The sequence below is a fragment of the Rhinatrema bivittatum genome, chromosome 14 (genome assembly GCF_901001135.1).
Source record: "Rhinatrema bivittatum chromosome 14, aRhiBiv1.1, whole genome shotgun sequence".
In the NCBI taxonomy this organism is placed as follows: domain Eukaryota; kingdom Metazoa; phylum Chordata; class Amphibia; order Gymnophiona; family Rhinatrematidae; genus Rhinatrema; species Rhinatrema bivittatum.
The window spans coordinates 16065672-16081758 of NC_042628.1; the positions used below are offsets into that span (position 1 = coordinate 16065672).

Genomic DNA, 16087 nt, shown 5'->3' on the forward strand with positions numbered 1-16087 from the left:
GCACACAGCCTCCCCCAGCCCCTCAGAAAAAAAACCACCCAAAGGCATATTCTCCTGATTCTGGGGCTCCAGGACGCTGCAACAGGCCGGCTTGGGTGGGAGGCCCTCAGGGGGAGCGAGCGAACCAGGACCCCTGGATTTCCCTTCCCCCTGGAATCCAGGATAGAGTCTGGCCGGGGATTTCCAACCCCTCGCTCGCCCTGCTCAAGCAGAGGGATGGCCCACAAATGAACCTAACACCTCTGGGAGCTCCTTCTGCTAAACACTGGCGGACTCAGCCCAAGGAATGGGATGTTTACTAATCTCTTAACCCGTCATATATTATTTATATGTTGTTAATTCCGCTCTGCATACTTCCTGGCTACTATAGCCCCCAAGTTCAATGCCCTTGTTATATGTAACTTTGCTTGTTTCGGCCTTCTTGTTTGGTTACACTTGTTAATCCCCTAAGTTCCATGTAAACCGGCCTGATGTGAATTCCATTCGTGAAGTCCGGTATAGAAATATATATTAAATAAAATAAATAAATAAATCTCTCTCGCTTTTTTTTTCTCTAAACTATCAGACTGCAGGTTTGCACCTCTTCCATCTGCTGGAGACAGAGAAATACTGAGGGACTGCAGGTGGCGCTCTGGGTTATGTAGCAGTGCCTCCGAGTTTTTGTTCTCTGCCTCCGTCTGCTGGTAGGGATGCATAAACCCCACTTGTCTGGGCTGATCTGGGGCACAAACAGGAATGGATTTTTACCAATTCAAAATACAAAGAGAGAGTTCCAGTGAATTCCCTCAAAGCCTGTATTATGCGGCGAATAGTCATATGTCACTATGTGCATGCGAAGTTCAGGGTAGTAAGTGTAGGAAAGCCAGAAAGTGGTCCCTGAGAAGGTGCCCCTTACTCCACCAACTATGCACAGGTCATAATCAGCATTTATATTAATAAGGTCAGTTTTCCACATTATGACCTGATTCACTAAGCTTTTTCCTACAGACACAGAATGGGGGAAAAAGCTTTAGTAAATCGGGCCCTATCTGTATTGGTTAAGGTCAAAGAGGTCAAAACCAGAGGCCCATGAAGTCCCATCACAGCATCCCACAGGCCTGGATATATTCTCCCACCGCACACGTTAAGGACGAATGCTTACGGCTCCGTAAATCTGTAGTCAGAATGTGCTTTGCAGCAATGAGAAGCTCCTTCCGGAGGTGGGCAGTCTCTGCCGGACAGTTTGACAGCAGCTGCAGCATCCCTTTCACCATCTGCTGGGAGTGCTTCGCCACCAGCTCCTGAAAAACATAAAAGCAGGACATGGAGGAGGACGAAAGCCACCGTCACCTTCCCGCCGCGCCCCCTCCCCCAAAGCTTGCAACCGCCTATTGTGAGATGCAGAAACAAAAACCCCCTGCAAATTTATTTTCTTAACACTGCGTTTCTTTAAACAGCCTTTGAATCCGCACCAATAAACAAAGTTTTGTAAACATAACTCCCTCCCCCTCCTCTGCTGTCAATCAGGAGATAAAGAATTTCTGAGGATTTCTGTGATCCAGAACAGAAACGGATGCAACACCATGGAAGAAGAAGAACCACCCAGCCACCTACCTGGTAAATCCTTATGATGTAAGCCAAGAACGACAGCGTTTTAATCTGGGCGGCGATGAAGTCCGCGTACAATTCCTTGTTGTACAGTTTGTGCTGCCTTGAAAGGTCAATTGAAATGAGAGTCACCGCTTTCATCCTTCCGAAAACCGATCCCACACTTAACTGAAGACACGCGTGACGGGGGGGGGGGGGGGGGTGACAGCCAAGGAGAAACTTAATTTTCACTTTCGAGTCCGATTCATGCAAACCTCTTACAGCTACAAGAACTTGGAATTAAAAAAAAAAAAAGGACCCGTCCACGGGGTAACCAGGCCACTCGTGCTACAAAACAGCGACAGCCAACCACACCCCCCCCCCCCCTAAATCAGTCACTCGCACCCGGCCATGTCTAATAGCCCCCTGCTAGACATATGGTCCTTTGTAAACGTGTCAGGGCGCGGTAAGCTCGTCGCAGCATTCAGCTCGCAATTACAAAATAACTGAAAAATACAGCCCAAAAACCGGGGCCCCCAAAATTCCTCCACCCCCCCACCCCCAGCTCTACGCAACAATCAGCTGACTCGGGGAACACAACTTACTGACAAAGCCGCACCCCTTGGATGCAACCATGAACCTTTAGAAAGAAGAAAAGCAGAGTGGCCTTACCTGGCGTTTGCAGATACCTGTATTATAATAGTGCTCATGATCAGGGGCACAAATTCAGCCACCACGTTATGAATGTTCAGTTTGTAAAGCTGGAAGAAAAAAAAAAAACAAAACACACACATCAAAATCCAGCAAACGCAATAAGCGTCGGACCAAGACCCAAACAAACACTCTCGTCATTTCTGCGCAAGCATCGTGTAAATGGGAAAAAACATTTAAGAAACCCGGTCAAGACTCAGAAATCGTACGAACGAGAACGTTCAAGGTAATGAAATGCACCGGCTTATTAGCAATGAAAAATCGCCGCACTTGTTTTGCGCGGGCTTCGTTCAACGGCTTTTTAGTGACAACGGATACCGACCTGATACATCAGCACCACGATAATGGGCAGCTCAGCCAGCACTTTCAGAGACAGCGAGCCCCTGGGAATTATCGAATGCTGCAGAAAAAAAAAAAAGAAAAACATAGCGCAAAGCCTGCTTTTCAGAAATGTCTCTCTCAGGCTCCAACTAGACATTGATGTTTTGTAATTACAAAATATACACAACATCCCTTCTGAGCTGCTCTGCTGTTGCCCCATCCTTAAATAATCCCCCTTGCTACAACATTCACCTCCTCGCTTTCCTTTTACCCCTGAGAAAGAGCCACATTTCATAACTGCTCGACTATCAAATCAGATAACATTTAGGTTTTAAAAAACAAAAAACAAACAATGCTCCAACTAAGATCAAAATTATGTTTTCCACAGGTCAGAGAGTGGTTCTTGCTATAGAAAGGGAGAGAGCAAAGGAAAATTGGTCCTTGCCTGAATTACCATAGATCAGTCCCGACAAGTGGGTTTTGCATCCCTACCAGCAGATGGAGACAGAGAACAAAATCTTTGAGGCACTGCTACAAAACCGAGAGCGCCACCTGCAGTCCCTCAGTATTGACCTGTAACCAAGCCAAACTCAATGCCTCGTACCAGGGCGATCATAGTTTGGGCCCCCTGAAGTACAGCTTTCACATCCAAGAAGGAACTGAAAACCTAACAGTCCTAAAAGCTCCAACTATATACATACAATAAATTCTGCATAAACACTTATCACAACCGTGTCAGTCTTTCGGACCCAGGGGACGGGTCTCTGGACTTTCTCCAGTGCAAAATCTGTGGAAAAATCTTCCACATCATCGTCTCCATTGTCCAGCATGGGACCCTCAGCCTGCTCCTCCAACACTGTCTGGACTGCAGGTGAAAGCGAGAGAGGGGGAATCCCTAGGTTCCCCAGAGTCTGCAAAAGCTTCCCCCAGGGTTTCCCCAACAGGGCCTTGGGAACGAGAGGTCCTTCTAACACCCGCAGCTCCCTCGCAGGGTCCTTCCCCCTCCAGTAGCACACGGCTGAATTCAGTCATGCGCCATTGGAGGCCACAGTTTCCCGCGCTGGGAGGCCGACGCCAGCACCATTAAGGCCCACACGCAGCCGAGTCCGCCTGCCGCGCTGAAATGTCAGCCCGATCACGGCACGAGTCGGCGGTCGAGCACTCAGCCCTGACGCTCCGGCCAGCGCTGTAAACACTGCCCCGACACTCCCGAAGCCGCAAGTTCTCAGCCTCTTGCCCGCGCGGAAGGTCAGCTACGCACCCGCACAGCCCGATGGCCCTCCAGCCGCTAACTCCTTACTTTTTTATTTTTTTTTTTTCCCAAAGAAACAGGGGCCACCAAAGAATAAACCCCAGCCCAAAGAAATAAATACTTCCCTGCTGCTGGAGAAAACCCTCGGGGAAGAAGCCTTCAGGAGGAAAGAGGGAACCAGGACCCCTGGATGCCGTGGGCTAAAGCTGCTCAGGGATTGCAAGCCCCCCCTTCTCCGCTGGCTCAAACTGAGGGATGGCCCACGAAGGAACCTAACACCTCAGGATGCACCTGCTCAAACCTTCTTTTCTTCACTTTAAATCCAATCTAAAACGTTTTTTTTTTCTTTCCTATCTCAGACTGCAGGATTGCACCTCTACCATGTCCTGGAGTCAGAGAAACACCGAGGGACTGCAGGTGGCGCTCTCGGATATGGAGCAGTGCCTGAAAGGTTTTTGTTCTCTGCCTCCCCCTGCTGGTAGGAATGCAAAATTCACTTGCCCGGACTGATCTGGGATATGAATGGAAACTCAAGCTTCTTTCCTAGCACAGGCAAGTTTTGTAGGAACAAAACCCCCAAGAAAACTCCACTAGCAGGACAGAGAAGCCAGCTGGTGGGCCATGTCTTCCTCTCCCTTCCCGCCAACCCTTGCAGTTAATGAGCTGAATATGCAAGTCAAGGCTGCAGGTCCTGAACCCACTATAACCATTAGCAGAAAACACCCAGCCCCCAATCATCAGTGCGACGATCCGCCTCCATCATTTATTCTTAATTTTAAAACCGGGATTAACTAGCACCGGTATAATGGCGCTGTTTCCTTACTGACCTGATGAAAAGTGGATTACTCTCAACAGCTAGACCCTTTGTATCTTTTTGCGAATTTATGAATTGCCTACGCACAAAGGACCAGGCAATGTACAGAATCAAACAAGCACAAAAGAATGACTTAAAAACATAAAACAAAACAGAATCTCTGTTCTTATTTAGCAAATGTAATCAAGGGGCTCAGACTGTTGCTTCACACAGATGTAATTACTCCAGCGTGTTTGCTGACCCTTAATTCTACACATCCAAGTGGACTAACACAGCAACCACAATTCTCTGCTCAAGCATGAGGTACAGAATAGTCCACCACCCTTCTTCCCAGTCAAAGCCATGCAGCCACTGACACGAGCAGATATTAGCAAGATCCAGAGCAGTTTTCTCAACCTGGTACTCCAAAGCTCACCTGGCAGTCAGATTTTCAGGATATCGGAGATATATCTGCAAACAGAGGAGACGGTGCATGCAAATATTCCTCATGGATATGCTGTTAATCAGACTGACAGGGTGACCCTCGAGCCTGGTATAAGGAGAAAAGCGTGGCAGCTAGTTCCAGCTCAGAGGCCAGAGTCACTGAGATGGATACCACCTCATCCACGGTTACCAGGAAAGGAAGGATGTATAAACCCCATGTTTCTCATGTAAGTATTTTGCACCCCAATTTAGAAGGAGACGGAACAAGCTGTGCATCTGACGTTTCAACGCAGTCACCCCGACTTTCACAGGAAAGCAGTCCACAAACTTACTTGTCTTGTTTCGCTGTCGTCCCGCTCAGGATTGACCTTCACTGCGATAGTTGTAATCATGCCCACCATTTCTGGAGAGGGAACAGTATTCTCCGGGATCACCTGAGGGTTCTCAAAGTACCGATTCTGCACACAGAACCAAAGAGGACAAGCAGCTAACTGATCCACTTACTTACAAGCAAGAGCAGCACCGAAAAAAAATCTACAAGAAGCAAAACCTGCACACACAAACCCCCATACCAGCTGGGAAACTCATGCCGGTGATAAAACTACTAAACTAGTGCAATGCCAGCACCCTTTTCCCTAAGAGCTGTTGGCATAGGACTCTCTTCCCCTTATTTAAAACCTCAAATGTTAAATTCAGCTCTTCCCAGACAGCTGGGAACCTGTGCACCAAACAGGTACAATCCTGGTACGCAACTCCCTTCTAAAGAACCATAAATACTGCTTATTATGGTGCCTGCAAGCCAGAAAAGTGTTACGACCTCTCTGGACGGAGGGTAGCCCGGTCCTCTCGATCATTCACCCATAATAAATAAAATAGTCACGGACTAAATTTGAGTCCGTGATTGTTTGTCTCAACGAGAGTTCTCTATGCTTTAATCGGGGTTTAAGACTGGTTCTACATGTTTGACATTTTATTGCAAAAAGAAAAATCACATACAAAAATTTGTTATGGGTGAAAGATCGAGAGGACCAGGCTGCCTCCGTCCAGGGAGTTCTTGCATTTTCCTGGCTTGCTGTCACCCGTATTAATACCGCACAGTTGCAGTATTTATAGTTCTTTACTTTTGCCTTTATAATTGTGTTTCACTATCCTCTTTTCTGCTGCGAGATACATTTGTGAGAGGGATATTACATGGGGTTTTTTTTGAGATTGCACACAAATTCCCTTCAGCATGAAGAATGATCCCCAGGTTTCAAGTCATCCCACAATAAATTGGGTCTACAAGAAGAAAAAAAAAAAAAAAAAAAAAGCAATTTCTGATCATTTTGATCAATTTTAAAAAAATACTTCAATTTAAAAAAAATCAATTACTAAATGAACCCATACCCTGGGCTCCCTACCATGTAAAAGGGAACCATTATCGTACAGACAGACACCGTCACAAAAAGTGTAAACGCTCACTCGCAAGCAAATACTGAAAGCTCTCTCTTAGCTGCCGTATTCAGCCATTAGGCTATTTCCGGCAGGGAGCAGATTTAGATGTTATTACTCACCTTTCGCTCAAGGCCAAATACAATCCAGCCACGGTAGGTAAGCTCCCTGCCCATTATCTAAGAGCGTCATTTACTAAGCTTTCTTCCCGTGCACACAGAATGGGAGGAAGGCCTTCGTAAATCAGGCCCCGAGTTTGAATTTGAGGCAACGGAGGGTGATGTGACTTGCCCACGATCGCAAGAAGCATCAGTGGGAGAGGTGGCCTCCCTGCTTCTCAGCCCACGGCTCTAGCCCACTAGCCCACTCCCTCCTCCACTCCAATATTTCCCATCCGGCATCCACAGCAAAGCCCTTTCCAAAAGAGGAGGATGTTGCCGTGCTGCTGCCACCTTTTGTCATCTGAACATAAAAGCTGTCTGCGCAGAGGAGCGCTCGTTGCGCTGCTGCGCCAAACGATCTCCAGCTCTATAAATCCACGCGTGGAAGTTCTTTCTACAAGGTGTAGGGGCAAAACGATAAAATCGGGAAAAGCAAAAGGCTGCAGAAGAGCACGTACCACCACTTTTGGAAGGTCCTTGTAGATCTGCTTCACAAAATCCAGAAAGAGGTGAATCTGGAAGGCAGAAGGTCAAGTCACGTTTACTGGGCACAAGCAAGCAAGCTCCATTAGGCCGGCTCAAGGTCAGCTTGGCTTTAGGATCCAGGCGAAGCCCTAACCTGCCTCCTCTGTCACATCGGGAGAGGTCAGGCGTTAGGGAAAGGCAATACCACAAAGCCAGGAGGCCCAGCACGCCGGCTTTCCCACAAAATTGTGCGAAAATTAAAGTTTTGCAGGAAGGCCAGGGCACGCACAGGAAATAAAACAAAAAAAAAACAAAACATCACACAGTTGCATCCATTTTCTGCCATTTGCATGTGAGCCTTCATGGCCACGGAAGGCGCTACCCTACCTAATGACTGAGAAGACCAGAAAGGGGGCAGATCCATGGGCTCTCAAGACCAAAAGGAGCCTAAAGATGATTTAAAGGTTTTCACCTCATTTTATAAGTGGGGTGGAGTTAACATAAGACGACCAGCCATCCTATGATTAAATGCATGCACTGCAGCAGAATGTGAAGGGTTTTACTTTTATTTAAAATTTCTTATATATTGCCTTTTGGTCCAAGGACCCAGTTTTTGTCTATTTATAGCTCACTCTTCATGGCCTATGGGTATTTCTTTAAAGTGAAGGCTTTGAATTAAAGGCAATCCCAATTATTTTATTAATGTATTTCAACCTTTGAATTATTTTTAGCTCACTTTTTTTTTTTTATATTCTGCAAAGTAAACGCCATTTAGACGGATAACGTCGTAGTTATCCATCTAAAAGGCTTACCCAGGTATATTGAGCACCTATCTGGCTAATTTCTAGCCGGGTAATTAAGGGGCATTCCGGAGCGGAGTTAGCTGTATAAAGTTAACCGGCTAACTCTCATATTCAAAGTTAGCCAGTTAACTTATGCGGCTAACTCTGGTCGGGCCGTATGGCCGGTCATACATAACTGGCTAACTTTAAAATAAGCTAACTTTAAGGTAGCTGCTGTTTGCAGCTGGAAGTGCAGGACTAAGGATGAGGCAGAGAGCGCTGGACTGTGCCACAGAAGCTGTCTGCCGTCCAGGGGATGCAGGCAGCGAAGGGAAGTGCAGTGGAAGATCTGAAATTAAGAGGAAAAGCATGGAAGGGAAAACCTCAGCACGTGTTTACGTTCAGGCAGTAAAGGCCAAGTTAGGGCCAGAGGTGTGACACAGGACATTTTCGGTGGAAACATTTTGCAGGCTTAATTTTTCTGGGGGAAAAAAAAACTTTCCAGTTCGTAAAAATTAAATTTTCATAAAATTCAATAGTAAAAATGAATGGATGCCGATGCAATAATTAGGCAAGCGAGAACTGTTATGCCGATTTTATACAAACGAGAAAGCCATCTGGAATGGAAACATTATCCAGAAAAGCCAGATCCTTGGTGAGGCCAAACCGAAACAGACGATCCCGGCTGGCTCCCCCTCCTCCCCAGCCATGCTGCTGCACTCACCTCCTGAGTGATGGGGGGTCGGAACTGCTTGTGCAACTCAATGATAATCCGCAAGCAGATCAGCACGTTCTCCTCATTCTCTGCCTAAAAGCGGAAACGGAGAGTTTTACAGCACCTTGCAAACATGCTAAACGTTCAGACCAGAAAGCAGAGTATCCCCCAAACTAGTCCATGTCCGGAAGCCATCAGTCAGCTTGCCCCCCCCCCCCCCCCCCCCCCAGTAAAAAAAAATGATTCAGTACTGCTGCAAACACTGTAGTGTTCAAGTTTATTCCTCAACAGACTTCTACAATAAAATTATGTAAAAAAATCTCCAAAGATCCCAGGCATCGCGAAACAAAAAGCCCCATTCGCTCAGATTTCTCCATCCAGCTAGAAAATCAGAACAAAGGCGGCAGTGCATCACAAGCTGTCCGGCCCGACACTGCCAGACTAACAGCGCCCACAATGTTCCCAGTTTGAAAAAAAAAATAAATAAAATTGTGCATAACAAAACCAAGCCCAGGTAAATGACAAATCAAGAGATACGGGAGCAGTGGGATCCTGCGCGGATTTACACTAGGACGGCGGTTCCTCCACCACCACCGAAGATTCCTCTGAAAGAGAGAAAACTCTTAACGCAAGGAAGCCACAGGGAAGACAGGTCGGATGAGATTTACTCGTTATTAAACCAAAAGGAAAAACAAATACCCCTAAGAACTGGAACATCACAGACAAAATGTTTTTCGTATGGGGACGAAGGTGCTCATTGGTTGGAATTCGATGAATTATTTCGAGGACCAGTTTCCGCAGTTGCTAAAAAAAAAAAATATTAAAAACAAAAGAAACATTAATAGAAATTCTGCAATTTGCACATCAAAAAAATTCTTGTAAGCAACTTCAGATGCTCTCCGTATCGCCAAAGTGCATGTTGCAGATGCCCATGTCACTAACAGAATGAACCATGTCTGCTATTTGGGTCAGAGGCTGCTGTGCCTGCACTCAGGCTCTCGAGTATTTTGTCAGTGGCCTTAATCTCCATCTTCAGTTTACAGGCGCCGCCGCTGAGCGAGTCTTAAGCAAATCGTTTGGGAATCGATCACATCTGTGACAGGGCAGGATGAGCTCACCTGAGCAGACTTCTCCTGCAGAAACTGAACCTCTCCGTCTTGCAGGAAGGTGAGGAATCGAGGGATGATGTGTTCCAGAAAGGTGGAGTACTGGGCCGACGACGTGACATTCTAAACAGGGGAAAAGGTAACAGCACCAGAGCCACTAGATTTTTAAATTCTTAAGAAATGCATTTCATTTTCTACTTTTCACTTTCTTCCCCCTGACAGAACCAACCCCTTCCATTCTACCCAACAAACAGAGCTGCGTACTCCCGACCTGCCTGCACCCCCTCCCCCTCCCCCCCAGACAGTGCTGACTGGGGTTATTGCAGACAGCAATCCCTGAACAAGCAAGGGAAAGGAAAGAGAAAGATTGGCAAAAGGCTCAGGACAAATCAGCCCCCATCCCACACCCATCTTCTCTTTCCAATCTCTTGTGGCCACCGGTTAAGCTGCAGGCTCTGCCAAAGACACAGCCGATACTCTTGCAGGTTCGGTTCACTCCTTGAAATTTTTATTACTGTCCACGGTTGTAAGTTGTTTTCTCTTTCCCCTGCTTGTTTGAGAGGATAGTGTTTGCATAAATTTGTTGAAGGTATTGCTGTCTTAGCTTGGGTACATAGTAATACTGAAGGACTGCAGGTGCTACGCCAGATTATGTGCCAGTGGCTGTGCAAGTTTCTCTCTCCCCATCTGCCGGAAGGGAGGCAAAAACCCAGGAGTCTGCACTGATCTGGGTGCGCACAGGGAATGCAAAATCAGAGCCCCACCCACGGACCCTTCCCACGCAGGCCAGCAGCACCTACCTCAAAGTTTTCACTGACTTCTTGCATCATTTTCAGCTTTGTTTCATCAGCTGAAAAAAAGTGTTAAAACAAGCAGAAGAAAATTAAACAGGCTGAACCCAAACAGCTCTCAGAAAGCAATGCACAGTTAATCAGGTGGAAAAGGAAGCAATCAGATCTTATCAGTTTTGGCTCACACTGCCCGAGATGAAATCCGCGCGCACACACACACACACACACACAACACATCACTCTGAGGCCTACAATCGCACACACATCAAAGATCGCTCGAGGGCTCGAGATCACAAGTCTCATCATCTTGCTTCTTCCACATCAAAGAGAATTCTGCTGAAATGATTTTACACTGCCGGTATATACGGCTGCATGAACACAGGGCAATCCACACGCCAGGAATACAAAGAGAAGTGCCTAGAACCAGCCCGGGCGTCAGGAACTAAGGCAGAAGGAAGATGAATCTCATCTAATAACACATAAAGAAGTGGGGGGGTTGGCATTTGTTTTGTTTTGTTTTTTTTTAAGAAAAAATATTTAGCAATAACCAACAATTAAAAAAAAAAAAAAAAAAAAAAGGAGCATCTGATAGCATTCCTACAAGAAAGGGTGCTACCGTTGACTTTGTGCTCCATGAGGGGATATACTCATCTTCCATCAAAAAAGGGCCATTAGAGGCAGAGCTGATGGCCATGGGGTACTGCTGCACACTAGCATAAGGGGGCAATCTGCATTAAGTTCTTGAGCCAAACTTTGCCTGTGCCAGACCATGCTCAGTCATCATTCGCAGCCCCCAGGGATGGTCCCAGTCATCGTGCAACAGTGACGCCTACTGGCCAGAGTCAGGGTGCACAAGTACTGGACGGTAAAGGGAAGCAGGAACTGTGACCCCCTGGCCAAACACTGGCAGTGGAATAGCTGGACTACAGTCTTAAAAACAGAGTAAAAGCTAAGCCCTGGGTAGTCATGGCACCACAGCCCTAGCTGATGTCAGTTTTAACTGAACTGGTTGCCCAGAAGTACGAAGAAACCACCCAGATAAAATAAAAACAATACCACGACAGAAAGAGCAAGCATTAAGCTCTCACTTCTTACATAAAAGCCTGCCAAATTAGGAAGCCCACAGAGTAATTGCAATGCACCACAGGATGCAAAATTAACTTACGTGTGTTAACGTCCGTCAGAGCGGCCACAAACTGAAGGTATTTTTTCATCAAGGTGGTCTGATCAACCACAGTGGGCCCTGGCGTCACGACGAAAGCCATTTTGGAGAGAGGGGGTGCTGACAGTGACAGCTTCCAGAAGTTAAAGCTTATTAAAGAATTGTCAGTGTGATGACCTCACTCCATCTATTAAAAAATAAATACTTTGGGGTTTTAGGTTTAAGATTGTCTGCATGCTACTTTTCAAAAATGAATACAGCGTTTAAAACACTTGTTCCAAGGAGATCAATGCTCTCATGTATGAACAATTAAAATCTTCATAGTCAAAGCAATATTATTCAGAGCCAAAAGAGGGGAACACAAGATATAGGACATAAACCATTTTAAAAATGTGCAGACTTCATCACTCATGTACAGATTTCCTATGTTGCCAAATCTTACCCACCTACCTTCTCCCTATCCAGGGATGTGACATAAGAACATAAGAACATGCCATACTGGGTCAGACCAAGGGTCCATCAAGCCCAGCATCCTGTTTCCAACAGTGACCAATCCAGGCCATAAGAACCTAGCAAGTACCCAAAAACTAAGTCTATTTCATGTCACCGTTGCTAGTAATAGCAGTGGCTATTTTCTAAGTCAACTTAATTAATAGCAGGTAATGGACTTCTCCTTCAAGAACTTATCCAATCCTTTTTTAAACACAGCTATACTAACTGAACTAACCACATCCTCTGGCAACAAATTCCAGAGTTTAATTGTGCGTTGAGTGAAAAAGAACTTTCTCCAATTAGTTTTAAATGTGCTACATGCTAACTTCATGGGATGCCCCCTAGTTTTTCTATTATCCAAAAGAGTAAATAACAGATTCACATCTACCCTTCTAGACCTCTCATGATTTTAAACACCTTTATCATATCCTTCCTCAGCCGTCTCTTCTCCAAGCTGGAAAGTCCTAACCTCTTTAGCCTTTCCTCATAGGGGAGCTGTTCTATTCCCCTTATCATTTTGGTCACCCTTCTCTGTACCTTCTCCATCACAATTATATCTTTTTTGAGATGCAGCAACCAGAATTGTACACGTGACATTAAAGAAAAATATTACTTAAAAAAAAATTGGGTTTTTTTGCACCCTTGCCCAGGCTGTACCCAGATTCTTTTTTCTCACACTAATAACTAAAGGCATACCACACTGCTAATAAAGCAAGCCAACTTGTTGAGCTAATCCATGCCACATAGTCTTAAAGACATACTGGACCTGTTTTTAAGCTATTCTACAACGGACAGATGCTGTCATCACTTACAGATGTGAAAAAAGAAGAACTGACAGTGTTGTAAATGCTGTAAGATTCAACCCACTCAGAAGTACCTTTAACTAACAGAACCACTGCCAAAATGTAATCCTAAAATTATGATAAAACGTTAAGCAAACTGGACATGGAAGTGAACACGATATGCTTTCTGTTTATGTTTCCAGTGATGTGAAAGTCCCAACGTGCCATCAGAAAATTACTTAAACATAATAAAAACTGAGCTAGCACATTCACTCCACACTCACATACATCCCATCATTTAAAAACATGTATATGCACAAACAATGTTTTCACACAATTTTTCAATTGAATACATTAAATTCAATACATCAATCTGTTTACAACGATGTCAATGTCAGGTGTGTAAACTCCTATTCAACTTTAATTAAAGATCTTTTTAGACTCTTAAATTCTTTATCCTTGTCCAAGGACAAGGATAAGTCTAAAAAGATCTTTAATTAAAGTTGAATAGGAGTTTACACACCTGACATTGACATCGTTGTAAACAGATTGATGTATTGAATTTAATGTATTCAATTGAAAAATTGTGTGAAAACATTGTTTGTGCATATACATGTTTTTAAATGATGGGATGTATGTGAGTGTGGAGTGAATGTGCTAGCTCAGTTTTTATTATGTTTAAGTAGGGAAATTTGTTGTGAATTTCAATAAATGGTTACACATTAATGTATATGTGATCTCTCTATTGTGTGATATATTTACAGTACAATTAGAGAGTGTTTAAAAATAAATTACCCTCTGTGATATTTACCGTATCAGAAAATTACTGACAGGACATCTCGCAAGTCGCAAATGTTTCATGGCTATGAGGAGGACCTGCCACTGCCAACCATCAGGATCTTTTTCCTTTATTTTGTAATCAAGATATTATGCACAGTCTCCGTGGATGGCCCAAAAGTTAGCGTTTGGCCACAGTGAAAAGTTACCTCTTGACTGGTATATTTACATTTCACCACGGGGAACTCAGAAACTGCTGTATTCCACATTATTCAGCCTCTTCCCAACATAATCAAGCTAATAAAAAATGGAAATACTTAAAATCTGAGCAGGTAACAATGTTACAAGGTAAAGATGTGAAGGTCTGGGGGGAAAATGGAAAGATTCAGACAGTTTTCCTAGTTCTTCACCTCTCTAACCCAGGGTGCCCCCACCTTTCCTATAAATGTTAAGACAGACAGGAGTGGTGGGCCACACTCTGGGGGAGAGGTTTCAAAATGTACCTGGATCCCTGACCTGACAGCGGCAGCAACTCCAGCTCCAACCTCTCCTGGGCTGCCTGGAACCTCTAGGCCAGAGCAGGGGTTTCAATTACATTTGAGCTTTGGAAAGTCTTAAAATTTCAACTACCCAAAGCTGCGCAGGTTTCTACTGCTGGCGGATTTCGTATAGTCTGCGACCAACATGAACGGTTTCCAAAGAAAAAGTGCAGCAATAATGATTTCTTCAGATCACATAGTCTGGAACAATCACGTCCATCCTTGTCTTTGCATTTATAACCATTATTATTGCAATCTGTATAGCGCACACCAAATGTACTCAGGGCTGTATAGACATATATGATCTTAATGACGGTCCAAAAAGGTTCCACAATCTGCAAAGAACCAATTTTTATTCCAAGATCAACCGAACTACACTTCAGAACAGATTCCATAACAGCATAATAATAATAATTGCTTGCACAAAATCATTTTGTTTTTTCTTCTACCCCTTATGTTTAGAAACAATACTTCAGAACAAATTCCATAATAATAATAATTGCTTGCACAAAATCATTTTGTTTTCTTCTACCCCTTATGTTTAGAAACAATACTTCAGAACAAATTCCATAATAATAATAATTGCTTGCACAAAATCATTTTGTTTTCTTCTACCCCTTATGTTTAGAAACAAATGTCCGGTTAAAGGCTGGGGATGACAGAAGGCTGGGGAGTGAGCAGAAGCAATCATCAGGTGGGATCGGGTCGGGTCAGGCCGAGTTCCCCCTTTGTCAGGCTCAGGCTATAGGCACCGGTCTGCGGCTCTGCGCCTCTTCCTTGCACCGGACAGCGCCCCCACCTCCCCAGCTCAGCCAGAACCGCACCCAGCCACACGACCGGGAACCAACCACCGTCACTTGGAACTACCGTAACGTACCTACCTTACCCTCGTGCCCTTCACCGGGGACAGCAAGAGAGGAGCCCCCGGCCCCACACTCACCCAGTCCCGCCAGCTGCCATGCTGCCTTCCCGGCACCCCTTGCGCCGCGGTGGTCCTGGGACACCCTCCGCTCGCCTAGTCCAAGACCATGCGAAAAGAACGAGGCAGAAAACATCTGCAAAGTCAAATCATTGATACCTCATCATCGGCGAGGCACAGAAGCAAGGAAAAATGCAACGTAAATGCGATTATACTTGGAACTATTTCTCCTAGCGGAGGGATACAAATATCAGGCTTTTCCTATCACCATCGAATTCGACGGTCTTTACGTCACTACAAAGCGACGTTGGGCGCTGAAATAAACGTAGGACGGCCAAAGATTGACTTTAACTCCTTCTCTGCTGCTGGAGTGTGGATTGATTTAACGTGAAATTTACAGTTGAAGATGTAATTCGGACTATTGCTATTCCAAGATTCTTTTGAATTAAATTGTTGGTACTTGTCAGGTTAAATTGTATACTTTTTGATACTCCACTAAATACACATATAATGTAGTTAACTGTTAGGCTTGCAAAAGTTGCTTTAAATAACATTTAGGGTATAAATAAAGATGGATAAAGGTGAGCCAGTTGGTATAGTGTATTTGGATTTTCAGAAAGCATTTGACAAAGTCCCTCATGAGAAACTCAGGAAATTAGGAGGTTGTAGGATCCGAGGCAGTGTCCTATTGTGGATTGGTACCTGGATAAACAGTGGTTTTCAACCCTGTCCTAGGGACTCACCTAGCCAGTCAGGCTTTTAAGATATCCACAATGGATATGCATGAAATATATTTGCATTTATTCCCTCCATTGTATGCAAATCTATCTCAAGCATATTCATTGTGGATATTTTGAAAATCTGACTGGTTATGTGTG

The 16087-nt window shown here is 44.8% G+C and overlaps 1 protein-coding gene across 5 annotated transcripts in view; it reads right to left on the minus strand.

The window, feature by feature from the left end:
* Positions 1-15370, minus strand: part of TRRAP (transformation/transcription domain associated protein) — a 252240-nt gene extending 236870 nt beyond the window's left edge. For 3 of the 5 annotated variants that reach the window (XM_029576431.1, XM_029576433.1, XM_029576429.1), the window contains exons 1-12: positions 15172-15370; positions 11704-11887; positions 10548-10597; positions 9760-9870; positions 9341-9445; positions 8651-8734; positions 7138-7194; positions 5420-5545; positions 2600-2677; positions 2239-2327; positions 1594-1690; positions 1142-1280 (exon numbers count right to left, since the gene is read on the minus strand). In XM_029576431.1, coding sequence (XP_029432291.1) covers positions 1142-1280; positions 1594-1690; positions 2239-2327; positions 2600-2677; positions 5420-5545; positions 7138-7194; positions 8651-8734; positions 9341-9445; positions 9760-9870; positions 10548-10597; positions 11704-11803 — 1036 coding nt within the window. In that variant the 5' untranslated portion in view covers positions 11804-11887; positions 15172-15370. Of the gene's footprint in view, positions 1-1141; positions 1281-1593; positions 1691-2238; positions 2328-2599; positions 2678-5419; positions 5546-7137; positions 7195-8650; positions 8735-9340; positions 9446-9759; positions 9871-10547; positions 10598-11703; positions 11888-15167 lie in introns of those variants that run through there. The other 2 variants (XM_029576430.1, XM_029576432.1) reach the window with 2 other exon arrangements.
* Between the last annotated feature and the right edge of the window lie 717 nt (positions 15371-16087).